General features: G+C 40.8%; 2 protein-coding genes across 5 annotated transcripts; one reads left to right on the top strand and one right to left on the bottom strand.

Annotated features, from left to right (window-relative positions):
• The first annotated feature begins 289 nt into the window (after positions 1 to 289).
• Positions 290 to 5249, top strand: ntmt1 (N-terminal Xaa-Pro-Lys N-methyltransferase 1). 3 transcript variants are annotated; one of them, XM_029515348.1, is made up of 4 exons: positions 290 to 350; positions 1142 to 1301; positions 2599 to 2851; positions 3008 to 5248. In XM_029515348.1, exons 2-4 carry the CDS (start codon positions 1143 to 1145, stop codon positions 3262 to 3264), a joined length of 669 nt encoding a protein of 222 aa, XP_029371208.1. In that variant the 5' UTR covers positions 290 to 350; position 1142; the 3' UTR covers positions 3265 to 5248. The 3 variants fall into 3 exon arrangements, with proteins under 3 accessions (XP_029371208.1, XP_029371210.1, XP_029371209.1); XM_029515350.1 differs by having other exon boundaries at positions 335 to 350; positions 1098 to 1301; positions 3008 to 5249; XM_029515349.1 differs by having other exon boundaries at positions 346 to 451.
• On the bottom strand, positions 5242 to 26759 carry ndor1 (NADPH dependent diflavin oxidoreductase 1). 2 transcript variants are annotated; one of them, XM_029515322.1, is made up of 16 exons: positions 26655 to 26759; positions 26143 to 26328; positions 24093 to 24232; positions 23849 to 23926; positions 23206 to 23303; positions 23027 to 23125; positions 21751 to 21852; positions 19907 to 20110; positions 18989 to 19116; positions 17660 to 17871; positions 15524 to 15631; positions 15277 to 15391; positions 14768 to 14914; positions 14543 to 14661; positions 9812 to 9906; positions 5242 to 7375 (listed from the first exon to the last, which is right to left on the bottom strand). In XM_029515322.1, exons 3-16 carry the CDS (start codon positions 24225 to 24227, stop codon positions 7231 to 7233), a joined length of 1785 nt encoding a protein of 594 aa, XP_029371182.1. In that variant the 5' UTR covers positions 24228 to 24232; positions 26143 to 26328; positions 26655 to 26759; the 3' UTR covers positions 5242 to 7230. The 2 variants fall into 2 exon arrangements, with proteins under 2 accessions (XP_029371182.1, XP_029371183.1); XM_029515323.1 differs by lacking the exon at positions 26143 to 26328 and having other exon boundaries at positions 26655 to 26691.
• Positions 26760 to 27709: the final 950 nt, after the last annotated feature.

Consider the following 27709-nt stretch of genomic DNA (forward strand, 5'->3'; position numbering starts at 1 on the left):
CACATTGGCCACTTTCAGCCCACAGTGCGTTAGCTCTGACTGGCACACGCCCTGAGCTCGTTTGCTCCCCAAACGAAACAAACGACGACAGACCAAAATTTATTTTCTTTTTGACCTAGTTATACCAACTATAATGAATAATCTGACTCTATAAATATAAAAGCCGATATGTCTCGCTTTACATCCACGCACCTCCGCTCTTCCCTCCTGCGGATCAGTCCGCCAGCTGGAGCGCTGTTTGCACCGCTTCAGCCGGGAACCAAATAAGGAAATGACGTCCTCCGCGAGCAGCCGTGATCGCACATAGAGAGGGGCAGAAGGGGTTAGTCCCTGCGGAGACACCACACCAGGTCAGTGTCGTTCTACCCGGAGTCTCTTCGGCTACAACTATTCACCCCGTCCAGTGCGAGGCCCTATTAGCATTACTTTCGTTGTTATGAGCAGTGGGATGGTAATTCATTCATCGTTGTTATCGGTTTCACACTCAAAGTGTAGTTTACAACAACAATAATGTTTACAATGTGCTATAATTAGCTGGTACACAGTGTAGCCTCGAACAGTGTGCTCTAACTATGAACTGTTGGGACGCAGCTGAAGGACCGAGTGTTTGAAAACTGCCTGCAAACGACACTTCATACACGTGTTAGGATCGACATGCCGTTACGGACTGAGATAAATTATCAACAAGCGCCTGAAAGCGTGTTTTTGTAGAGACAGCCAGTGTACATTGTCTGCCTGCTGTTGGTTACCTCTGCCCTGCTCCTAAAAAGGGCACTGACAGCAACTCACACATGGCCTTGGTAGTAGACACAGTGAAATAAGACAAAACGGATAAAAATACACGCAAATGTATATTTACTGAGCATTTATAAGTTGTATTATGACAAGTTTTCTTAAAAAGACAGTTGAATTGTATATAAAGCAATTGGAGTAAAAAAAAAAAAAAAACAACAAAACTCTACTAAACTGAAAAATAGGTCAGTTGCCATTAGTGTAGATGTGCCAGGAAAATCATCCTTCACATTACGATTTGTGTCATAAATAGTACCAGACACAGCACACTGAATAAATAACATGTGACTTGACTCTGACATTAGCTTGTCATCTGACTGTGAACCATCTCATCTGTGGACTGCGACAGGATGGGTGACATAGCGCAAGATGAAGCAAGCTTCTACTCCAAAGCTGAGGGCTACTGGAAGGAAGTTCCCCCCACGGTAGAGGGCATGCTGGGAGGCTACGGCAGCATCTCCAGTATCGATATAAATGGCTCCAAGGCATTCCTGCAGAAGTTCCTCTGTGTAAGAAGCACTTCTTAATAAAATGATGAACATATTTAATCAATTGAGCATATGTTTGATTATATTGTGTATACCATATAACATTTTTTCTTTCGTAATACTAATTCCTTTACTTGAACTTGAGGAATGATTACTGAGCCAATGCTCTTTTACAGGGTTGGTAAGGGGTATAGGGCAAGCCGGGGTTGGGGTAGGGGGAGGGGTTTTATTGGAGGCATGGCTGAAGCAGTAATTCCTGCAGCATTGAAGGTTGTGCAAATATGAACCTGTCCTCAGACTTAGCTGCAGCATCAACCAGATGTTTCAGTATAGTCAGGAAGAGATGGACAGACATGTTTTAGGCTCAACAACAATAAGTTAATGATCTCAGTGTCTAGTTTCAAGTCTTAAACAAAATATGAAATTCGACTATAAAGCAGGGTATGAATTTGGGGGTGTAGTCACAAAGTCATTGGCACACTGTATCACTCAGTCAGGATGGAATATAGAGCAGATCAGACCCAGCCTTCATGCTACCTCAGCTCCATCTTTTCCTCCAAACATGGTTTCTCCCAGGTTCAAAAAACCAAGATGGTTGACAGCAAATGTACAAGCTGGAGGATTCAAAAGACAGCTGACTAACTGAAGGGTGACCTCCTGGTGGTTGACACATGACACATGGTACTAGATTCTACAGCAGGTTACCGTAGCCTCCTCCACCCATAGAGGGCCTCAGTTGCCCTTCTTGTAATTTAGAGGTCCTCTGAGGTACAAGAGGTACAAGTTGCTCTTAGCACCAGAATTGGTTCCTGGACTAGCTTGTACCACTCTGATAGGTACACATGTGCCAACTTCCACTTATTTCTTTCTAGCCGTGAGTTTCAGCATAACAGACACATAGAAATGCTTTCCATGTTGCCCCTGAAATTCTACAACAAGGTAGAGGATGACAGATGAGATGTTTCATAGATGAGCAGAATTAATCCTCAGTACATTCAATAAAAAAGGTGTCAGTATCACTCACTAGCCCCAGAAGTGTTTTGGTGCTATAGATAAACCTTCACCTCCAGATCATTGTCTTCAGACTTAGCCCAAATGTGTTTAGTACAAACCTCAACAAATATCACATCATCATCAATTCATTTTTTTTGTGAATACAAAATGAAAAAAATATCATGAAATCACAATCATATCTGCCAGAATTCATGCAGTGCTAATGTTAATGCTACTAAGCATTTATGTGTTGTTTCTAATCCTTCTAACTCAGTTACAAGCAGCATTTACTCGCCTCTTATCTCTTGTGTTATTGTTATTGAAGGAAGGGGAGGGGAAGACGGGTACAAACTGTGCTCTGGACTGTGGAGCAGGCATCGGAAGGATCACCAAGCGTCTGCTGCTGCCTCTTTTTAGGACTGTGGATCTGGTGGATGTGACACAGGAGTTCCTGGACAAAGCTAAGAATTACCTTGGAGGCGAGAGCAAGAGAGTGGGTAACTATTTCTGCAGTGGTCTACAGGACTTTGTACCAGAATGTGGACGCTATGATGTCATCTGGATCCAATGGGTCATTGGTGAGTCCGCCTCATTAGTTGCCATGAGCTCAGCCAGAGGTCTTTGATCAGGATGCTATGTATGTTTGATGGGCTTGCTCAGACAGGGTCAGGGGATTGCTGCAGGCCAGTGAAAGTTGATAGATGTTGACCAAATGTTTGTCTTTTTTCCCTCAGGTCACCTGACGGACAACCACCTGGTGGACTTCCTGCGACGCTGCCAGAAAGCCCTGCGCCCAAATGGCCTCATCATCATCAAGGACAATGTGTCTTATGAAGGCGTGGTCCCTGACGAGGTGGACAGCAGTGTTTGCCGTGACCTGGAAATTGTTCGCAGCTTGGTGAGCAGAGCAGGGCTGGGCATCATCCACGAGGAGCAGCAAATGAACTTCCCTACAGAGATCTACCAAGTCCACACCCTGGCTCTCAGATAAAGGAAGGGAGGGGGCTGCTATGGAAAGTCTTTCTAATATGGACTTGGGGTTTCTCTATTTATGCTGTTTCTGGTATTGATCTGCAGTGTGATTGTTAGCACCGGTGCCCTGCTCTGTGCTTATTGCTGAGTCATCTTTACTGGGATTAGAGGCCCTTGTGTATGGCCAGATGACACCCCTGTTTGTGAGTAGTCTCTCTATCTCCCATCCAAGGTGGACAGTTTCAAGCACGTGCTTCCTGGCAACTGATGCATAATGTTATTCACCTTATGACAAACTGCAGCATCGCACTTTCGGACCGTTTACAAATGGGACTGCATCTTTACCCTGCTGTCCACTGGATGTGGAATCTGTTGTGTTGAATGTCCAATGTCAGTCAGAAGAGCAGACCCTTCAAGCACACAGCCACTACTGAGATGGGAAACATCAGACACCCGCAGTTGGCTGCCAATGTTACACAATAGCTCATCTTTATTTTTGGACGGGTGTGTGTTAGCCAAAGTAAAAGGACAACCATACTCATGTAATTGTAATGTGAAAATCAGTTCATTGTTTTATAACTTTTTCAACAAGCTTGTCAGGTTTTGCTTGTTTCAGTCTCTCTATGTGTTGATGTTTTTGTAAATTGCAACTCCTCAGGTTTTTGACATTCATTTGAAGATGCTGGCTTTGTCTATAAAATGTTGACCAATCAAATTATCCCAGAACCAAACCATACACATGAACCAAAACTGGAAATTGTATGAATAACAAAAATAGTTGAAGCTGTCAACCTCAGAGAAGGCATCATTGGTTTTTAAATTCAAGTCCATTAATTATAGACCTGACATTTCAGAGAAAGAACATGTCAAGATGTGAGTTTGGAATAACACAAGAACAAAAATGATGGTGTGCTATAACAGATAATCTCAGTGGATCATCTCCAGGAGCAAAGACATGTTTTAATCCAGAGAATTCACCTCAGGGAAACACAGCCATAAAGAAAACTTAACGAAAATCAGGCAATGTCTTTTTCTTTTCTCCCATTTCAGGTCACATGACTAATTTCTATTTTGAGACAAATTTTTCCAAGAAAATGACAGTGATATTTCAGAAAATGACTTCAACTGGGCAATTAGCATTTACTCAGATACAGACACAGTAAATCTAACTTGATGTGACAAAATGAATATTAAACACTTGAAATCCAGTTTTAATTTCAATTTCTGTTACAAACCAGCTCAAGGCAGAGCACACCTTATTCAGGATTGAGCTGAGGGACAAAACATGCCGGACCAAAGAACCCTCTTCCAGTTGACCTTGAAGTCTCCCACATTCCTTTAGGGAAAATTCCAGGCAAAAATTCATGTGAGGCTTTTTCAGTGGCTTTCTCTTTGCCACTCTCCCATATAGCTTCGACTGGTGATGAAGTCAGACGGAGTTAGAAAAGTGCCATACTCTTTCCATTTCTGAATGATGGATTTAACTGAACTTACTGGCCAGTAAGTTGGAAATCTTCTTATAGCCATCTCCTGTCTTATACGTATAAGTCTGTCCTCTGAGTTGCTTGGAGCATTTTTTTTTGTCTTGATGTTGCATTTGCAGTCACAGGAATACTGATGAACCGGAGACTGGACCTCCCAGATGAAGGTGCTTTTATACTATAATCACTTGACCCACATCAACTCCACTCTGGTTATCTCCATTTCACTAATTGTGACACTGCTGGTACTAACTAGCTGGACCTTTGCGAAGTGTTTACCTCCTCTAAAGTGACTAACCTAATTCAACAAACAATTATTTTACACTACATATTTTTAAATTCTCCAATTTATATTGCCTGTGATTTCAGTTACTAAAAGCAAAAAAAGGCTAAAACATCCAAGGGGGGTGAATATTTTTTATAAGCATTGTACCCTCACCCAGAACTTTGCTGGCCCCATACGGCCCTGACAGATGAGGGATTAAAAACTGATGAATAAAAATAAATGAATGTAGTCAGCTCTCCAAGTCTTTATTAACAAACATTTACCAGGCAGCTGGAAAATCTTAACCCCTTGATCAGTCACTTTTTTTTTTTTTTTTTTTTACAACCAATAAAGGCACAAAACCATATTCTTCTGCAACCTCATATACTGTATATCACCACTGGAATTCGATTGTTTACTATACTATTCGATTGTTATATATATATATATACATATATACACACACACATATGTATCTATGCTGCACTTGGCAGTGGCAGACAGATTTCAGTACAGGTATCAGAAGACTTGCTCCCCAAAATAGAATATTCCCTTTAAAAGCAACAACAACAAAAAAAAGGTTTTCACATCACTTCATTCATAATGCACATGATAGAAGGACACTAATGGGACAATGGATTAAATGTCAAATTAGAGTACTAATTATTTCATTGAAGCCTTCAAGAATTTCTCCAAAAGTGTCATTAATAAAGACTGACATGATAAACCCGTCGGCCTGGACCTTCTGTGGAAAAACTGGAGTTCTGGAGATTTTATTTAAAGTACAGTCCTGTGGAACATCAGAAAGTGTGGCTGTGGCTGCTGTTTAACACATATTACTATAAGGCAATAGCTTGGATACACCATTGTGTGCTGCTGTTGCACTGTTTCTCTAGGGGATGCAGTGTTAATGGTGAACTACATCGCTCAATCACAGAAAGTCAGCTCATTTACTTTGTTGAGATACAGTGCAGTTCTAAGTGGTGTTTTCTGTGATGTGGCTGTGCACTAATCCAGTGTTTGAGTTGTCAGTAAATGAGACGTCATGCAGCTCTGTAGGTTTACTTTAGGAGCAACCAGCCTGTTATTTTCACTTTTGTATGACTTTTTTCAGCAAAGGAAGATGTTTTAAGTCTTTCAGTGTTAATGTGCTGAGGGACAGCAACTCATCTTCACATGCAAACAAACTCAGGACTGCAGCTGGATTTAATATAGCAACATCATGAATGTTTTTCCAGCTTTAAAATCCAAATCATAATTCATGGTTTCACAAAAGGTCGAATGCCAGACAATAGCTGTTCAGTTCAGGATCTTATCCTTCAGAGACTGCTTTTGATGACAGATCGCAAAACAGTTGGTGCAACTTAGACTGTCCTGTTACAAAGGTTCCTTCAAATGCTGCTGACAAATCCAACACATGGATCCCTGCAGCCCAACCCTTATGTTGGTGATAATAGTGATAGGAAAAAAAGCACCAGCGAGCCTGAGGATGCCCCTGTTACCCATAAATATTGGGTTTCAGCTAAAGGTACAATTGTTGCATCTAAATCAAAGCTTGTGTGTTGGTTTTTTGACTGAAATGTTATAGTAACAACATGACAATACATGCGTCATGTCCACCCTCTCATATGACTTTTGGCACGAAATTGAATAAGCACTTTTCCCAAATGTTTAACTTTTCATTCCACTCCAAGTTTGGGTTATTCTGTTATGGTGTCAGCCGTAGTGAACCTTCTTTTTGACACATTAATCTTCCTCTGCAGTGTGATTGAACATTTTTCAACCAGTGGGCTCCATGGCTAACTACAGCGCCTGAATGCAGACAACAGAAAGTGACTTAACTGAAAGACCCCCTAACCCAAAAATTATAAATGTGTAAAAATGCTCTGCTATGACTATATTTTGATTGAAATTGCTTTCCCACAAATCAATCTAAACTGCTCAGTTATGGCACGCACTAGAGACTTTGCAGCTGAAATGTCTTGTAGCAGAACCCAAACACTACACAGACATGTTAATAATTTGAAAAACTACATTTTTGGGTTAGGGGATCTTGAAGTAACTGGATGTGGGCCATCAGCCACTTTGACTGGATATTGTTACCAGAACAATAAGTCAGGCCAGAAATGCTTATGAATAAATTCACCTTGATCACACTTTTCACAGTGAGCATTGTATCATGCATTCAAAATAGCGACAGCAGCTGAACTCTCAAGAGCAGAGGGTTGAGATCATGTGATCAGGACCAGGTCTCACTCTGAAGTCGGCCAGTCCTATCCATGGCTTCAAACATTCGCTCAGCTTCCTCGGCAGACAGCCCTCCCTCCTGCTGGAAGGCCTGCTTCAGGGCATCACTCACATTGGCTGGCATCTGTTTGGCATTACTGAAGAAAGAAAAGTCGTTCAATGATGTACGTTTCCTGCTGCTCTCTAGCTGTCTGCCCTACATCACTTCAGCTGGACATGAGCTTTTGGCAGTGTTTATAGTGTTAGATAATATGCCTTCAGTAACCAATTGACACAGCAGCACGTATGGAAGTCTACGTTCACATACTAGCATGTTATTTATGTTAGCAGTGATTAGTAGCTGTCAGTGTTTTTGCTCACCAGAATTAGCTCATGAAAAAAAAAAAAAAAAAAAAAAAATCACCCTTTGACAGCTAGCTATGCTAATACAACATGATGCCTCAAACTAGCATTATCTGGGCTCCATACATGCCCCACCTCTTTGTCTATAATGGGGTGAATATGGCACTGCCAAAATGGCAACAGTGGGGCAGCCCACTCTGAGCTTGTGCTCATCACCTATGAGTGGTGTCACAGAGGCTGCACCCATCTTTATTTAAGTGGAGTCTTTTGAAGAAGGATGCACTGAGTATCAAGAACTGGAGTGAGAAGTATAATTAAGAAATTCAAAGAGAGCCACGTGGTATGAAACAAGTCTGGCAGAGGTAGAAAACACAACATTTCAAAGACTGGAAAGAAAGCTAGTGAGAGATGTGTCTAAAGACCCCAGAACAACTGCCAAGACACTAGTGAATGACTTGGCCACGCCTGGATTTATTTTCTCATAGAAGTCAATCACTAGAGCCCTGTACAGGAATGGACTGCGAGGCTGCAGACCAAGAAAAACTCCACCTCTGCAAAAAAGACACCTTCAAGCCAGACTGAAGTATGCAAAGGACAACCTGGAGAAAGACTAGGCATATGGACGCGTGTCCTTTGGTCAGATGAAACATAACTGGAACTCTTTGGCCATCGAGACACTGCTTATGTTTGGAGAAAGAAGGGAGAGGCATACAACCCAAAGAACATGGCCCCCACAGTGAAACACAGTGGAGGGAGTATGACGCTGTGGGGATGCTTCAGTGCAGTTGGAACTGGGGATCTTTTCAAGGTGGAAGGAATCCTGAAGAAAGAAGGATATTTGAAGATGTTGGAAGAAAACCTCAAGCAGTCAGCAGCAAAACGGTGTATGGGTCGCTGTTTTGTCTTCCAACATAACGACCCAAAACATATGTCACTCCTGGTAAAGAACTACCTCCAGAAGGCCAAAGCGAATGTTACTGAACATCGTGCACAAAGCTCCGATTCGAATCTGAATCTGTGACCTTCTTATTGTGGGGCAACAGCGCTAACCAGTATGCCACCACATTGCCAAAGAGGTATCGAGCTTCTGCAATTTCCTCCAGTGAGGGAGGAGGGCAGCTGATGATTTGTTTTAGCTAATTTGACAATCCTCACACAGAGCCTTTCTTCCCCACTGCTGACCAGAGTCCATATGTTAAAGTGCTCTTGATGACTGAATGGTAGAAGGCCACCATCACTGCTCTGCAGAGGTGATTTTTCCTCAGGACACAAAGAAAGTGAAGGCATTGAGATGCCATCCTGATTGAAGCAGTTGCGTGTTCTGTCCACGAGTGTGTTTGAGTTGTGTATGCTGAGAACGTTTGGCTTTGAACTATTTCCACAAAGTCGTCCTTTATAAAAAGAGGCAGGTGGTCGTCGTCATTTGTGTTTAAGTCAAGGTTTTTTGCAGAGCAGCACATGCTTAATCTTTGTATTGGTAGGCAGTCTTTTCCCAACCTGAAATAAGGCCAATGACTGTGTCATCTACAAACTTGATTATGATGTTTGATGTGGAAGTGGGTGTGCAGTTGAATGTATAGAGGGCCCGTGATAAAAGTTAGTGTGGAGGAGATACGAGAGCCAAGTTTAACAGGCTGTGGACGGTGTGTGAGGAAGTCCAGGATCCAGGTCTGGGATGTCTGGGATGATGGTGTTAAATGCTGGACTACAATCGGCAAACTGCAGCCAGACATGTGTTTCTGCTCCAGGTCCTGCAGGGACTGTGAAGGACAATGCTGATGGTGTCTTTAATAGGCTGCAGTATCTAGCAGTTTCTACAGGCATTTTGTGACAGTGGGCATCAGGGTGACAGGTCTGTAGTCATTTAATCAGTTTATGGTGGGTTTTTTGGGTATCCAGATGTTTGTGGCTGTTTTGAGGCAGGGGGTGACTTTGGCCTTGGCAAGGGAAGGATCGAATATCTTTGTGAAAACCGCTGCTAGTTCGTAGCTGCACAATTTTAGAGATTTAAAATGGAAATGTTCATTTAAGAGTTCTTTACCTTTCTCTATTTTTCTCCCCCATTCCAGTTCATGTGAACATTATAGCAGTTTTAGGCCCACTCCAAATGCTCTCATTGGTTGAGACATGCATTTAAGCCAAGCCCAAGCCACTACTGCTAAAAACCTGGCATTTATGAATAAATATACAGATGTGATGTGAAAAAACTGAAGTTTGGTATTTCGACTCACCCAGCGATGTAAAAGCAGGCGTTTTTGTTGGCAATCAAATCCCACAAGAGGCGAGCATTCTCCCTCACACGGTGCTGCACGTATACCTTTTCCTCCTGAACACAGAAAAAGAAAATTTTTTTATCTAAATTATCTAAATTTAAATGAGGATTTCTCCCATATGCAGGTTGATGACCTTGTGACTAGCACTATGGCCACACTGCGTTCTTGATAATGATAATGATCTTGATAATGCCGCCCCTCTCAAAAAGAAAGTATTCAATCTGAGGAGGATGGCTCCCTGGTATAGTTACCAAATCCGTACCTTGAAGCAGACATCAAGGAAATTAGAAAGAAACTGGCGTTCCAGTAAGTCAGAAGAGTCTCACAGAGCCTGGAAAGACAGCCTAAAAACGTATAAAAAAGCTCTCCGCAGTGCTAGAAGTTCATATTACTCAGCACTCATAGAAGAAAACAAGAACAACCCCAGGTTTCTCTTCAGCACTGTAGCCAGGCTGACAGAGAGCCATAGCTCAGTTGAACCAGTGATCCCCTTAGCTCTAAGCAGTAATGATTTTATTAGTTTTTTTTTTCAGACAAAATTCTCACGATCAGAGAAAGAATTTATCAGCTCTTGCCTACGTTAGATAAAAATCCCCTTCTGAAGACGGCAACTGCTGAATCAGCTGCAGCGCCTCTTTTACATCTGGAATCATTCTCACCTCTAAATCTCTCAGAGCTAGCTTCTATAGTTTCATCATCCAGACCGTCAACCTGTCTATTAGACCCAGTACCAACTAGCCTCTTTAAAGAGATCTTTTATGTAATTGAGCCGTTCATTCTAGATTTGGTTAATCTGACTTTATTTCTGGGTTATGTACCTCAGGCACTTAAGACTGCGGTCATCAAACCCCAGCTTAAAAAGCCTAATCTTGATCCAGATGTTTTGGCAAACTATAGACCCATATCGAACCTTCCATTTATTTCTAAAATCATTGAGAAAGCTGTAGCAAAACAACTACACGATCATCTGGATGGGAACAGTTTGTTTGAAGAGTTTCAGTCAGGATTTAGAGCCCATCATAGCACAGAAACAGCGCTGGTTAAAGTCTCCAATGACATTCTAATGGCCTCAGACAATGGATCAGCCTCCATACTTCTCCTTCTAGATCTTAGTGCTGCATTCGACACCATAGATCATAATATTTTACTACAGAGACTGGAACATGAAATTGGAATTAAAGGAACTGCACTAAAGTGGTTCAAATCCTACTTATCAGATAGACATCAGTTTGTTCATGTAAACAACAGCTCCTCCTCATGTACTGTAGTCAGTCATGGAGTCCCGCAGGGTTCGGTACTTGGACCAATCCTCTTTACGCTTTATCTGCTTCCTCTAGGCAACATTATCAGGAAACACAGCATCAATTTCCACTGCTACGCAGACGATACTCAGCTGTACCTATCAATGAAGCCAAATGAAGTCAGTCAGATAGTCAGACTGCAGGCATGTCTTGAAGACATAAAAGTCTGGATGACTGGAAATTTTTTACTTCTCAACTCTGACAAAACAGAAGTTATTGTACTCGGTCCTAAGCACCTCAGAAAAATACTATCTAATCATCTCATCAGTTTGGACGGCATTACTTTGGCCTCCAGCTCCACTGTAAGAAACCTTGGAGTAATTTTTGACCAGGACATGTCCTTTGTCCCCCACATAAAACAAGTTAGTCGGGCAGCTTTCTTCCACCTGAGAAACATTAGGAAAATCAGAAACATCCTTTCTCAGGATGATGCAGAAAAACTAGTCCATGCATTTGTAACTTCTAGGCTGGACTACTGTAACTCATTACTATCTGCATGTCCAAACAAATCTCTAAAAGGCCTTCAGTTAATTCAGAACGCTGCTGCACGAATATTAACAGGAACTAGGAAAAGGGATCACATCTCTCCCGTGTTAGCTGCTCTTCATTGGCTGCCAGTAAAATATAGAGTAGAATTCAAAATCCTTCTTTTAACGTATAAAGCTCTTAATGGCCAAGCTCCATCGTATCTCAGAGAGCTCATAGTTCCTTACTGTCCTAGCAGGCCACTCCGCTCTCTAGATGGAGGTTTACTTGTGGTTCCTAGAGTCTCCAAGAGTAAATCTGGAGGCAGATCGTTCAGTTATCAGGCTCCTCTTCTATGGAACCAACTCCCAGCATCGGTCCGGGGGGCGGACTCTTTAGTAACTTTCAAGACCAGGCTTAAAACTTTCCTGTATGACAGAGCGTACAGTTAAAAAGTCCTCTACTCTTTAGGTATGCTGCTATAGGCCTAGGCTGCTGGGGGAAGGACTGAGCTTCTCTCTCTCTCTCTCTCTCTCTCTCTCTGTCACCCTCTCTCCCTCTTTCTCGCTAACTCCCTCCTTGCATGCGCTGATAAAAACCATCCTTCTTAAAAAAAAACCAAAAAAAAAAACAAAACAGTTTCACCCAGTTCTAAGCATTTATACTGCATTTACTAACCATGTTCTGCCAAAGTCTCTGTCTCTCCCAGTTCCTCTCCTCTCTCTCCCTGTCCTCATCCTGCAGGTGGTGACTCATCTCCATCCCATGTTGTTGCAACACCTGCTGGTCCCATATAGCATGAATTCTGTATTACAGCTCAACTCCATGAACTTCATGCAACAACATGTTCCTGCCTACACCCCCCCCCCCCTCCAATGCCTGCCTGCCTGTCTCTCTCTCTCTCTCTCTCTCTCTCTCTCTCTCAACCCAACCGGTCGAGGCAGATGGCCGCCCCCCCTGAGCCTGGTTCTGCTCGAGGTTTCTGCCTCTTAAAGGAAGTTTTTCCTTGCCACTGTTGCCAAGTGCTTGCTCATCGGGGGATCTGTTGGGTCTCTTTAAATAAATTTATAAAGAGTTTGGTCTAGACCTGCTCTATATGTAAAGTGCCTTGATTTAACTTTGTTATGATTTGGCGCTATACAAATAAATCTGATTTGATTTGATTTGAAAGAAAAAACAACTGGCTACTCAACTTGTAAGGGAAGCACTTTTTTCCCCAAAACGAAAATGTGATCAATTGATGCCCACAACCAGCCTTGATTTTAGCTTACATGGGGGCTCAACATGCTTTTACATATGCCACCATGTGTTCATGCCTATTGGCAATTGCTGCAGCTGCTGTTAGTTGTGACTGACATTCTTGTATCCTAGAGTCCTAATGAAAACTGACACAGTGTGACTGCTTCAGACTGACATCCTGTCCATATAGAAGAATAAATGAAACCAACCATGGTTGTGTTGGCCTCTATTTTCTACACTGTGCTTTTGTTTAGAATATGGTTTGTGCTAGTAGCAGTGCGGTCCTACTAATGACTAGTTAAAGGATTTGATTTGGGGTTGTCTGAGCTGATTGTACACAGTCATCACGTTAACTGCAGCAAATACAGATTGGTGCACTACTAGTCTGAAATAGCAGACCAAAGCACTGAAAAAGAGGTAAGGACATTTTCAAAAATGTGTTTTAACCATTTCTTAAAAAAGTTCCAAATAAAAAAGTCTCATGTCAATTTAAATGCTTGCTATATTTTGAATATTGCTTCATTTTACTGTCAAATGGCCGCTATTCCTACATTTTCAACCATTGAACTATTGTCTTATGCTAGCGATCAGTTCTCTCTGGTGTCAGTAGCAGCTTCTGCCTATAGACTTGACATATTAAAAAACCATTCTTGTGTAGGATCATACAGCTGCAGCAGATCCTCATGACATTTTATCAATTCTTCAACTAATGCATAAGATCCAACCCAATGTAAATTCTTTGTGCATGATTAGTGTGATTTTAGCCTCTCTTTGTGACTCAGATGTTTCTCTGATCTCTGTGCTGAAAGCAGTTCTCTGGTAGAAATATAAACTAAACCAACTATAAAACTACTTGGTTTTGACATTCATGTTCTTAAGGAGTATTAAAATTATCAAGATGTAAAAGAACATTGGTTTTGTACATACCAAACAAAATGGTTTTTAATAGGGGTGTAATGCTAAAGTCATGGTTTGGTATGTACCTCAGTTTGAAATCAGTTTGGTACATTATCAGTACAGAAAAACAGAAAAAAACCCAAACAAACATACAAACAAACAAAAAACAACCCCCACCAAAAAAGATGAGCTCTTGTTTTTCATTTATTGTCAAAGTGAAAACATCAAACATAACACAATTCCCTGAACAATGGTGCTACTTTTTAAATCAAAACATACCTGGACCTAGGTAGGAAAATAAAAGTAAATAATAAATATCAATTAAACAGCGGCATGTAAACAAATATTGTAAGCATTTCCAACTTCACATTCAACCTGCTCAACTAAATAAAAAAACCTAACATGCTTACTTCTTCAATGCAGAGAAAAGAGAAAATAAGAGTGCTTATGAGTGTTTAAATGAGTTGCCAGATCTTTAGTGACGTTGGACTGGGTCGTTAGTTAAATTAATTTACTCAAATTTGCTTTGGCAGCACAAGCTCAGGTACTACATGCTAAACAAGGTTGCTATGATGGCTCAACAACATCATAAAGGGCTTTGCAGTAGTGTTCCATCACACAGAGAAACAAGGAGTGGCAAGTACCTCTTTAGTATGTTCGATACACGCATGCATTCATATCGAATGCCCTGAGCGGAATGGTTTGGTACGACTACACATACCGTTACACCCCTAGTTTTCCATTATTTATATATTTGATGCAGACTGAGTGTGTGTGGGTGTCTGACCTGGTCTCGTGAGAAGGCAGTGAAGAGGATTAAATGCCCAGCTTTCGTTAATTCCTCCCACTCTGACCTGAAGTAGAAGTCTTTGGACTCTAAGCGGCAGCCAAAGAACAGGACATTGGCTAAAGAGTGGGATGATGAGCAAGAGGTTACCAGAGTTCTGACAGGAAGTGGACGGACATGATTCAATCACTGAACAGAGTCAAAGTCTTAGAATTAAGATCTCACCGGTCTTTCCTTCAGAAATCCTCTCTTGCAAAGCTGCCCTGAACGGTGCCACTCCTGTTCCAGGCCCAACCATTATCACAGGAGTGTCCCTCTCTTTAGGGAACTTCAGACTGCCTTTCTTCACCCACAGAGGCACATGCACCTCCCCTGAAACACCACGTAGTTGGGCACATCCTGTCAATGTTTTCTAATATAATGTATCAGATAGTTAGCATTTTTTAGACTAACCATAATGAAATTAACATTAGTTTTTATTAGGAATAACAACCAGCCAGATTTCAAGAAATACAGAGCCTATTCTAAGTAGAAATAGTACTGCTACTGACTGCTTAGTTTCTTGGTTGATTAATCTATCAATCAATAGATTAAATTATAAATCTGGAATTTTACTCATGAACCTGAATCAAGTGAAATTATTAGCTCTAAATTATCAAATTATGTTTATTTAGATGGCAAAGTAGCAATGGTCAACCAATCAGAATGTCTGTGTCTATATGTCTGAGGAAGACCTTGTGTGGGGTCCAGCGAGGCTAACCAGGTAGAGCAGAGACCTCTTCGTATTTTATACATCTTGGTTTTGTACTGGACCACAGCTACCAGGATCTGAAGCTTGTGTGGATGAGTCTGTGTGGAGAGAAGGGAAAAATTCACTGGAATTCACACTGCATCGCTCTAATATGAGAGAAGTAAAGACAGGCAGATAAAATTAGGTATTTTTCCATACAAGTTAAATTAACGTTCTTAAGAATGATGTACCTGGAGAGAGGATGCAATGGAGAATGATCGAGGCTGGATCTCAGGGAAAAGATCCAGAAGATAGTCGACTTTGATTTGTGCTGTAGTGTTAGGGAAATCTGCCAAAACCTGCAATGACAGGATCATCACACACAAAAAAACTGATTTAAGAGAAATCAACTTTTTGCCCCTCTTACAAAAAATGTACAACCAAACTCAAAGCCATGTACGTTATCAGTGCTTAGTCACTACTGTTATTCTGTGTGTTTATTTTTATTATTATTCCTCTTCCATCAAAATTTTGATTTGTCACTTGTTTTGAGGAAAACCATGTCAATTATATAAGAATACGTGCAGCTTGGTCTCGATCAGTGTTTTATGTTCATTTTCGACAGCGTAAACAACAAAGAAAGCAACCAAAAAAATTAATTGGGGTCTATTGTATTTGCGTCTTATTCTGTAGTTCGACTCCCAAATTTTCAGCCTTTTACAAATCTGTACTACTTTCCCATACTTTGTTAAAATTTTAAAATAATGACAAAAGTCTTGTCTATTCATCTCACTTTTCAGCTTATTTCATATCCTTTATACTTTTTGGGCAGTAAACGTTCAAGTATCAGGCTCATTTTTGACAGATTTCCAGTTTATAATGAGTGTATATGTTCAGATTATTATCTGAAAAAATATTAATAAATCAGCCTCACGGGTACATAGTTTGAGCTAGCCACACCATTTTTCCCCCAAAGTAGCAGAGCTCCCTGTCCCATTTCAGACAATGAAGGACATGTCCACCATCTATTTCTCCAATTCGCTCCAGTAAAATTCCTCATTTTAGGCTTTAGAAATACCTGCTCAGTTCTCTGATGGAAGTTACCATTTCGTCATTAGTTGTCCCAGTTTGAGGGCTTCACAGAGCCAAAAATCAGCTGGTTTTGGGCACTCTGCCTGCTCTCAGGGCTTTGACACAGCAACCCTGGAGCTACAGGTGGTAGCTGCAGGTGTGAGCAATGACTTAATGACAGACTCTGCTCTCTAGATGGAGGTTTACTTGTGGTTCCTTGAGTCTCCAAGAGTAAATCTGGAGGCAGATCGTTCAGTTATCAGGCTCCTCTTCTATGGAACCAACTTCCAGCATCGGTCCGGGGGGCGGACTCTTTAGTAATTTTCAAGACCAGGCTTAAAACTTTCCTGTATGACAGAGCTTATAGTTAAAAAGTTAAAGTCCTCTACTCTTTAGCTATGCTGCTGTAGGCCTAGGCTGCTGGGGGAAGGACTGAGCTTCTCTCTCTCTGTCTGTCTTCCCCTGTCACCCTTTCTGCCCCTCTCCCTCTTTCTCTCTGCCTCCCTCTTGCTCGCTCGCTCACTCACTCTCCCTTCCTCCCCCCTTGCATGCGCTGATAAGAACCATCCCTCTTAAAAAACAGTTTCACCCAGTTCTAAGCATTTATACTGCATTTACTAACCATGTTCTGCCAAAGTCTCTGTCTCTCCCAGTTCCTCTCCTCTCTCTCCCTGTCCTCATCCTGCAGGTGGTGACTCATCACCATCCCATGTTCCTGCCACACCTGCTGGTCCCATATTTCATAAATTCTGTACTACAGCTCAACTCCATGAACTTCATGCAGCAACATGTTCCTGCCCCCCTATGTATGTATGTATGTGTCTCTCTGTCTCTCTCTCTCTCTCTCTCTCTCAACCTCTCTCTCTCAACCCAACCGGTCGAGGCAGATGGCCGCCCCCCCCCGAGCCTGGTTCTGCTCGAGGTTTCTGCCACTTAAAGGAAGTTTTTACTTGCCACTGTTGCCAAGTGCTTGCTCATCGGGGGATCTGTTGGGTCTCTTTAAATAAATTTATAAAGAGTTTGGTCTAGACCTGCTCTATATGTAAAGTGCCTTGATGTTACTTTGTTTTGATTTGGCGCTATACAAATAAATCTGATTTGATTTGATTTTGACTGTACTGAGAGCACCTGATCAACTAATGCAGACACAAAGACATACACGTGTACACAGACATGCACACACATGCACGCACGCACGCAGGCAGGCACACACACACAGGCTGGCAACAGCCCCCCAATACAGTCTAAACATTTCAGTAAGGAAATTTTCTAGTTTTAATTGCAGCCCACTGCTTACTGTACCCTTTAGCTATTACCTCCAGCGCGGTGCGTCGGGGTCGGTTACAGTAACTGTGCAGCTCATTCTGGCCTGCTGCTGAGCTGAACTCGAGCAGCTTTTCCCGCTCCAGCTCATTGGTGGCGAAGGTTGACAGCAGCTCAAAGAAAGAACGGCGAGGCACAGCGGCAATGTCCAAGTAGCTCTCTATCAGGTGCTGCACAGTACAGGGCTGAGGTAGCCTGGCTGGAACTAAGAAGAAAGAGACGCAAAGAAAAATTCAATTCATGGAAGCAGGTTGACTACTGTTAGTCAGGCTACGACTCACACCACTCTGCAGTTTATAGCCTCTTTCAACTCTTTGCTTTGTTTCATTACCTTCAACGTTGCTATTTTGATTCTTCACCATATAGGTTTTGAATGGTGTGATTAGTGCACATAGAGACCATGTACTTGCATGTAATATCAGTGAGGTACAGAGGGGTAAGTACACACCTACAGTCCTGAGACAGAGCTGTGAGGACCGTGAACTCCTCCACCAGTCAGTCATACTTTTGAGACCTTTGAGGCAGCATGATGCCTGATGTTTCTGCTCCTCTGAGAAGATGACGATGCAATACCATCTATATATATATCTGGATGAATTTTCATTATGTATATTTGATATTATGTATGGTAACAACTGGAGTGCAGATATTTGAATCACATTTTATATTTTTAATGTAAACTACAGATTAAAAGTAATCGATCAAAGGAGGGGAAATGTTCTTATCTCCTCCATGGTCTCAAAAGTCAATTTGACAACAGGAAAGTGATGAGTAGTGCATATATGGTGTTGCGGATATGTTTCACATCATTTAATTTCTGAGAGTTTTGAGACTATTTAAACACCATACTCTCACCTCTATAATTTGCTTCAGCAGGCAGCTGTTTCCAGCTGTTCATGAATGGCTGGTGCTTATCTAGATGTCAAGCTGTAGCTAGCAGTAGAGCCAGCTGTCTGGTAGTAGGTGAGCTAGTTAGGCAACATGCGATTGGCTGAAGGTGGAGAGGTGGCAATAGATTCACTCTGATGAGAAGTGAAATTCTAAAATTCAAATGGACTGTGTGATAAAACCATGACGAAATTAATATGATTGGAGATAAAAGTATCATTATGGAAACTTTCAACATGGTTTTGATAATTAACAAAATCACATCACTTTCATTATATACTTATAAAATCTAAACTATAAAATAATACTCACTCGATGACCCACGACTATCAAAACTTGTCAGCAGTGGGGTTGTATTTACATTTCCATCTAAAGACAAAGCAACTTTAAGAATAGACTTATAAACTTAAGATTCACAAACATACTGAACCTACCTGCTGCGGTGTCCGTGGCCCTGAGGGTGAATCTGACCTCTGGATCTAATCTCAACAGTTGGCAGAGCTCTTGTATGTCTTCTGGTGCATTACAAGGACGGATCATCACCACATCACCAGCACCAAACCTGCACGACAACATCACAACTAATGATGGATAAAGCATGTATTATACTTGTCACTTTCATGTTGCACTTAAAGGAAGAAACAGTTTTGGGACATATACCCTCATCAGGATTTGTACAGGACAAAATGAAGGAGCCCATCTTAAAAGGACTGGCTGACCCACATGGACCAATTAGGTCACACTACAGACATGTGTGTGTTTGTGCTAATGATACACATATACGCACACACAACAGTAACTTATAAATATGTGCCTCTGTGCTAGTCTGTGAAATGCCTAAACTCAATGTCAGCTGGGATTGGTACCAGCTTCCTATTGAATTGATAAGGAAAAACTGTATAGATGATGTCTCCATTATATGTGATATACACATACACAAATATTTACATAACCACAAAATCAATTAGTTCTTGTTTGAAGATGAGGTAAATCTCAGAAGATTCAGATGAAGCTCATCATTCAAATCCTTCAGGTCTATAGAGCATAAACCCAGAAAGCTTCACAACAAGTTAAGATCCCCTGCTCTGAGTGGTGGTTTGACTGTCGAAAAGATCAAAGGACCTATGATGTTTTCAATAATCCTTTATATCCTGTTATAATCTTTAATTCTATTTTATCCTTATATACATTTGAATTAAACTGTGTCATATTTAACTGATACATTTGTGAGAGTCATCCAAAAACATGTTATTTGAGATCACAGTGGCCTTTTACCAAACAATACAATGTTGGCAAAACAAATTTCCTTTCAAAACCTGACACGATACATCTTTGACACCAAGGTTACTTACTTGATACCTGATCCACTGATGTCAAACTCTATGTGTCTTACATCCTGGAAATGTGACCGTTCTGTTGCTCTTCTGTTGGACACCAGTCTGGCAGGGAAGGGATGAGACTGGGAGGCAATAGTTTGTTCTTTGGAAACCATCAACCTGTCATCAGGCTCCTCTTTCAAGTCATCCAGGAAGTGAAAATTGTATGTTGGAGGAAGACTGCCACGAGAAACAAGCCAAGAACTTGAGTTAACTCTCTGCAGGTATATACCTCTGCCAAGTTGCAGGAGACATGGCCACAATGCACCTTCTTAAGTTACATTAACAAGCAATAGCTTTAGTATCGTGGGCTCACATTCAAGTTTGGATTTGGGTATAAAATAGCTTCACTTAATTTCATACTAATGGATAGTTGGGTTAAATTGTGTATGAATTTGTCAGGCCAAAACATCAGTGGTCACAATGACCTGTGACTACCATAATCTTATCCATTAAATTCTTATCAGTTGCACAGACTATAAAAGTGGATATGATGATCGGAAAAAACTGAAACAAATGCGGTATAAAGCCTTAAACCTGCATTCAATCTAATAACCATTGGGGCGGGGGGCTAACTCCACTGTTTATGAAAATAAGTATTGACGCTCATTTGAAAATGAAACTGGCCCTAGTTCTCACTTGATTTATTACCCCAGTAAACATAAGCCTAATGTCAGTCAATAGTGTTGGTCTGTTTTGGCAGTCTACAGGTCAAAACTGGCCTGCCAGAGGTTTTGAAAATGAATTTTTTTGTAACAATCATTACTCTTTGTAAATAATCACCAACATAATGTCAAAAACAAGAATCTGTGTCTGCCAGAAGAATGCTTACGATACCTTTATCCATGCTGCGAGTGAACGACAGGCAAAATCAGGCAGCGGCATGAATTAAAAGTTGGTGGACAGCGCCTGGTGCTGAAATAGCTTCCATGCATGTGTGTGCTATGAAATGAATTTATTTATTCATTCATCTTCTACCGCTTATCCGTTTCTGGGTCACAGGGGTGCTGGAGCCAATCCCAACTCACATTGGGCAATTAATAACACTTAGAATTAATTCAAGTTTCATTCTTTTTAAAATGTATTGCCTTGATAAACACGGATGAAACCGTTGAAGCTAAAATCAGTACTGTTGTTTGCCCTAACCCTTTCTATTTTCACTGTCAACTTTTCTTCATTTCAGTAGTACAGTACAGTTTTTCTCTCTTGCTTGCAGGTTAATGTTTTTGGCGCCATCAGAAACAAGGGATTAGCAGCCAATCCAATAATATTTGAGCCTATGTCTGGGAGGAGTGGGTAACAGCCTAATTATCATAATAAAAGTATGTGAAATCATTATTCTGCTACATGGTTCGTTTACACATTTACTGTTCACAATAACCAATTTTTTTTCACTTTCACTTAAATTAAACTAATTAAGCCATAAAATGGCTTTGAAAATATTTCCAAGGTCAAACTTTATTGCCAACCCCTGGTCTATAGATTATAGATCAGTAGGTCCCATCTACCTTTCACTCATCCTCTGCTCCTTCTCCAAATATGGCCTCAAAAAGTCAAGATGGAAGTTCAAAACAGCAGCTGGCAGACCAATGGGTGACGTTTCAATTCAAGTGGACATTTGTGATAAATTTTAAGTTCCCTGAAGGTGTTTCTGAGGTATCATATTGACGAGAATAGACCAGACAGCCTGGAAACAAGGTCTCAGTCTCTGATTGTCTCTGATGTGGAGGCTTAGTAAATAGATTGCTTGAAAAGACTTTGTAAAGGACACAACCCAAAGTGTTGAGAAAGTGGGAAATGAGAATGAAGTCACTACTCACAGTTCATCTTCCCTTAGTGGTGTAACATCAGCCAAACATGGATACAGGGTAAACACTTTCTCCCAAAATGAGGTGAGCCATGGGTCAATCACAGCATCTGACCTGTTCCAAACAGAGAGTGAACACATTACAAACAGCAAGTTTGTCCCAAGTCCCAAGTCTGATTCCAGATTAAAATATTTGTTAGATGTTTGATGGCAGCAAACCAAGTTTGGCACAATGCAGCCATAAAACTGGAATCAACACAGAGACCTTAAAGGAAAAGTGAGTTTCAGTGTATTGCATGTGAAACATTGGCTTGATGCACTTTCAATCTGATGTGCAGAAAACCTTGGTCATAGCATCTACATTACAACATTATGATTATCCTAAAATGAATAATGTGCAAAATAGAAATTAACCTCTTCCTGTAAGCAGTCTAAACTGTGGCTGCTGTCTCTAAGAAAGAAGGTCAGCTGGAATGTTTCAGCTGCAATGTTTCCAAAGTTCCAAAGTTTAGACGGAAAATATAGTATAGGAACTCATTATCTCTCCTGATATATTTAACTTTAATCATATGCACTCGACAAAATATATAAAGAAGACATGTGAGAAGTGGTTTAATATGGAAATTACAAAGAATTACTTGGAATGTGTGCAAGACACATCATACATCCTCCAATTTGCAGACATTGAAGGAATTCTCTACCATTCCGAAAAAGAAAAGGAAACAATGGAATCAGTAGAAGAAGTGCTGCAATAATAAAGTTAAATTTAAAAAAGTATGGATCGTTGGGTCTCTTTAAATAATTTTATAAAGAATTTGGTCTAGACCTGTTCTACATGTAAAGTGCCTTGATGTAACTTTGTTATTATTTGGCACTACATGAATAAATCTGATTTGATTTGATCGGAACCAGGAAAGTAAGGAAACAGGTAAGATCACTAAGATTTCCAAAGTATTTTATGTCTTTAATTAAACTGTAGAAGGAAATGACAGGTGTCTGGCCAAGATCTGTTGGTAGTGAGTGAAACACAATGAACTGGGGAAGGATGGAACCACTCAAAAAAGAAGTGTTGTGTATGTTGACAAGTCCCTCCTTCTAACACAAACTGACAAATTTCATTTTAATCTTGATCATTGCTACCATAGACACACAGCTGCTTTTTTTGGAACATCAATTTTATTCAATTTCACCATAGCAATGAAACACATGTCTCATACTACAGCCATCACTTACTGCAGACTGCAGTGTGGTTATGTTTTTTTGTCATGGTAATAATTAGTTTCACTCACCCCAGATCATGCTGGTCATCTGCAAGCCCAACAGGCAGCAGCACATTGGCACCTAGCTGCAGAAGGCGCTTATGTAGCTTCTTCGCTACAAAATTGAACCTACGGACAAAAAACAGTTGTGTTGACAATGATGAGTCTTTCTCAATATTGTGAGAACTATGAATGTAAAAAGCACTGACTTTGGATAGGAAGAGTCCCCGAGGCCTAGTACAGCATAGTCCAGTCGACTCAGAGATCCAACTGGTAAAGATTTCTTGAAGAGAAACATCCAGAAGTTCTATTGAAGAAAGTGGGATAGGAACAGAGAAAACACAAGAAACAAAAAATTAAACACAGTACAAGAAACCGCTAAAGGAGAGGTATGGTTTGAAGGCAGTTATGAAATAGGAATTAATGGTAATTGTCCTGCTACTGTGACTAACCATGCTGCTTTGCCACTAGTCACTAGGTCGTCAAGCTATATTTTACAAAGAGGTAGCATCTATGTAGAGGACAAAGTCACGGCACAGATTTTTTTTTTCTGTCCCACTTTCTGACGAGATCGGGCAACTGAGCATGCAAGATTAAATCTTTAAAAAAAAAAAAAATCTTGAATCTGTGGCAAATTAAAAGCATATACCAATGTCTCCCTTCACAACTAGCATTAATATAACATATCAATGAGCCGAGACAAAAGCACACTGAAAGATGCAACACTCAACTGCAATTAGAGAAACCATTCAAAGCAAGCTGTCAATGTAAAACGAAATCAACAGTAACTTTTCTCTAACCATGTGTTGTTTTCTGTCTCTTTTATGTCACATATGTTATTTGTTTTATTACCTTCATGTTGTCTGGAGGGTCTCCTTGGCCAGTTGTGGCACACACAAAGACAACCAGAGACTCAAAGATCAGGTTGGCCTGTTTGATGAGAGGAAACACACTAGACAACAGTGTTTGTCATCTTTGAAACATATCTGGATCCAGGGGTAAAGGCTGCCACCCACAGCTGTGCAAGGAACTGACATAAATCCAAGGATCTCCTGCTGAAACCATAAACGGCCATAATCTCCCTCCCCCCACTCACCACATTGTAGTTATCCAAAGGCAACACTTGAACTTGGATACACTTCCTCTTTGCCTGCCTTGCAATCCTCTGGGCTGTGTCTTGGGCGGTTCCGGTCTGACTCCCATACAGGACGACAAGAGTGGGCTGTGACATTATGACTTGAAAAAAAAAAAAAAAAAAAAAAAAAAAAGACAAACACACAGAATAGGCTAAGACGAAGACAAATGAATGAATTATATGTGCTTCATATCTATCTGTGAACATCCACACATGATAGATGTTTATTACACAACATTACTTACTTACGTTTCAAGTGTTATTGACAGGATAAAAGTAAATATTTAGCACGTATTTGCCTGACACTGATTTCGGCAACAAACACCACAATCAGTGGTGAGCCCTGAGTTTCCAAAAAAAGAAGGTCTCAGAGTATGCATGTTCTCTCCGTGCGTAGGTTTCTTCATACCGTCCAAAGACATCATGTTTGGGTTAATTGGTGACTCTAAATTGTCCGTAGGTCTGAATGTGAGTGGTTGTTTGTCTCTGTACACTGGTGATCAAAATTAGAGAACAACCTACCATTTCCTAAATTTGCATAGTCAGCAAACTGCATAGTCCTATTTGAAATTGTCCAAACAGGAGTAAATAAGATGTTTTTAAGCATATTCCATGTATTCCATATATTGTACAGTATAAAAACTTTTTATGAAGTATTTGAAAAAGTACACTTTCAGATACCTGCCAGTTATTGGTGTTAATCTGGCACCTGATGCTAATTTCCGTAATTATCTGAAAAACCCTATTTAACTGGCAGCCTAACTTTCCAGTTTGCACTGACTTTGCAAGAGGGTGAGCCATTCCAAAGTGACTGAAACCCTCCAGCAGCAGATTGTCCAGATGAAGGCTAAAAGGATGACCCTTTCAGCCATAGCAAGAGAAGTTGGTCGTTCCAAATCTGTGAATATTTCTAGAATATTCTATCTTTACAACATCACTGACTCATTCAAGTCCCCCAAGAAGGCTGATCAATGCAAGAGAGGAGGACAATCCAGAGAATCTCAATGGGCAATAGGTTCAACACTGAAGCTGGAATTGCTAACCAGTTCAGTGCTGAACATGATAAGGATCTGTCTCATCATACAGTGTCTCGACATTTAACAGAATTTGGACTGAAAGCCCACTCTGCAGTAACCAAACCTCTCATTAGCAGAAAGAATCAAAAGGTTAGACTAGCCTTTGCTGAGAAGCAAGTTGAGTGGACTGAGGAGAACTGGTCCAAAGTTCATTTCCAGTGATGGAAGCAAGTTTGATTTATTTGGGTCAAATGGAAAACATTATGTTCATAATCAAACTGGGGAAAGACAGAACCCAAAGTATGTGAAGAAGTCAGTGAAAGGTGGAGGAGTAAGTGTCATGCTTTGGGGGATGTTTTCTGCAGCAGGAATTGGGCCTCTAATACAGCTACATAGCAGAGTGAATGCAAATGCTTATCAGAACCTTCTTCAACAACATGCAGTTCCTCCCCTGTGCTCATCACCTAATCAGCCAGCAATTTCATGCAGAACAATGGCCCCTGTCACACAGCAAAACGGGTAAGCAGTTCCTTCTAAACTCAATAGAAAACCTCTGGAAGATTTGTGACAACAAAGTTATGGCTAAGTAACCCACTACAGTCACTGAACTGTGGAAGACGAGTTGACCAAAACTCACATCAGAGCAGTGTGAGACTAGTGATGTCCTGTGGCCGCAGATGTGATGAAGTCATTCAAAACAAGGGCCTGATATAGCATGTTATAACAGTCAATTAATGTTGACTGTTGTAGCCTTCACAAATTTTAGTTATCTTTCTCCATGCTACAGTCATTGCTGTTCTCTAATTTCAATTACTGTGTTTTCAGAAAAAGAAAGTTTAAGGGCCTGGGTTATTTTGTAAAACACTGTTCTAGTAGCATGGCATACCCACAACAAACATTGCTTCAAATTTTGAGCAATGAAGATTACATTAGTTCTGAGAAAATCAAGTGTTCAAAAATTTGTTCACTAATTTTGATCAACAGTGTATGCTGACCCTGTGATGGACTGGTGATCTGTCCAGGGTGTGTCCCGCCCTCGCCCAGAGTGAGCTGGGATGGCTCCAGCCAGGCGACCCACAAATGGATAAGCAGTAGACGATGGATGATGATTGAATGAATGAATGAATAAATGAATAAATGAATTAAAGATGCTGACTTAAAGTACCGCTCTCGTATGAAGCCTACGGAGGGAAACACAACATTGACAGTAAGTACAGGTCACATGTAATCTGTTTATTCTTTAAGTCAGACAGACACACACACACACACACACACACACACACACACACACACACACACACACACACACACACACACACACAGTTAGGCGTTACGTCTCTCTCATCCAACTGGCGATGGTGCCACTGCTGCCAGTGTGGCTGTTGGGAGAGAGCCGAAGCGGCTAGCAGGCGAGTTAGCTGATTGGAAAATGTTGCTCTTTATGTATGTTTTTCTCGTCTATAAATGGCGCACATCTCAAAATGCCAACAAGAAACAAGACACATACCGCTGCTCTCTCCTTCCACGGCGCCTTTCACAGGAACTTATTGACAACTAACTGCTCAATGTGGCGCTAACTCAAACACCTACACCACACTTTACGGCATGTCCGTCTCGAGCTTTGATTGGCTCTTGTACTGATGATGCGTTTTCTGCCGTACACATAAGATCGGACATTTTAATTATAAAGTAAAATAGGTTCACTGAGGAAACATAACAAACATCACACCAGCGGCATGCCGACCCTTTTCAAGGTGCACTAATACATCGACTACCAGTGTCTAAACAGCTATGCCCTACTCTTTCGCAAGCATGATTTCTTAAAGTTCAAAATAAGTACCTACCAAGTATTAAGTTCACACGTAAAACTTGTGAACAGAGCAAATTGTTCATGCTGTTCTCGAAGCTCCTCCGCATATGTTTTAAAAGTCTCATATTATAGATTTTGTGTCTGAAATGTTGGTTTGCAAAAGAGGATATGTTTGTGATCTTTACATATCATGAGTATTCCCTACATCTTTGTTCATCTGGTTTCTCTCTGGAGCTCAGGCTTCAATGGGCATTAGGTCAGCTGATAGTTTTGTGAGAGACGGAATGAAAATACAGCAGATCACTGATATGGAAGGGATGGATTGAGGAGCAATTATCAAAGTGTGAGACATGGTTTCCCCACACACAAAATGAAAACAACCAGACAAACAAAAGAACAGAATCAGTGAAATTCGCTTCTACGCTCAAAGGCAACCATGATAAGAAGCTTAGTTATTACTCAGTTATTTTATATATAAAAAATTAAATATTATTTTAATGACTGGATTTTAGTTCATATTCTTGTAATGTTATTATGCTGTGTGTTTTGTTTGCTTTGGATAAACGCGTTGGATTTTTGTCATTTGCCAGTTTGTTCATATTCCATGTGTTACAATAAATGAATCTGGCGTCAATGCAGACTCAGTTCTATCTGTTTTCCTAAGTCTTTCGGAGCTCTCCTTCATATCTTTCTTGACGTGGTCTCGTCTGGGAAATTATTTTATTTATTCGTTAACTTTTATTTATATATTT

This window comes from Echeneis naucrates, chromosome 12 (genome assembly GCF_900963305.1).
Source record: "Echeneis naucrates chromosome 12, fEcheNa1.1, whole genome shotgun sequence".
Lineage (NCBI taxonomy): Eukaryota > Metazoa > Chordata > Actinopteri > Carangiformes > Echeneidae > Echeneis > Echeneis naucrates.

What these genes read in the sequence shown, in the direction of transcription:
- ntmt1 (XM_029515348.1), top strand. Translation starts at nt 1,143, where the DNA reads ATGGGTGACATAGCGCAAGATGAAGCAAGCTTCTACTCCAAAGCTGAG. An exon ending in TCCTGCAGAAGTTCCTCTGT is followed by an intron (nt 1,302 to 2,598) that starts GTAAGAAGCACT and finishes TTGTTATTGAAG; the next exon opens with GAAGGGGAGGGGAAGACGGG. An exon ending in CTGGATCCAATGGGTCATTG is followed by an intron (nt 2,852 to 3,007) that starts GTGAGTCCGCCT and finishes TTTTTCCCTCAG; the next exon opens with GTCACCTGACGGACAACCAC.
- ndor1 (XM_029515322.1), bottom strand. Translation starts at nt 24,227, where the DNA reads ATGTCACAGCCCACTCTTGTCGTCCTGTATGGGAGTCAGACCGGAACC. An exon ending in CTTTGGATAACTACAATGTG is followed by an intron (nt 23,927 to 24,092) that starts GTGAGTGGGGGG and finishes CTCATCAAACAG; the next exon opens with GCCAACCTGATCTTTGAGTC. An exon ending in ATCAGTGGATCAGGTATCAA is followed by an intron (nt 19,117 to 19,906) that starts GTAAGTAACCTT and finishes GTTGTCGTGCAG; the next exon opens with GTTTGGTGCTGGTGATGTGG.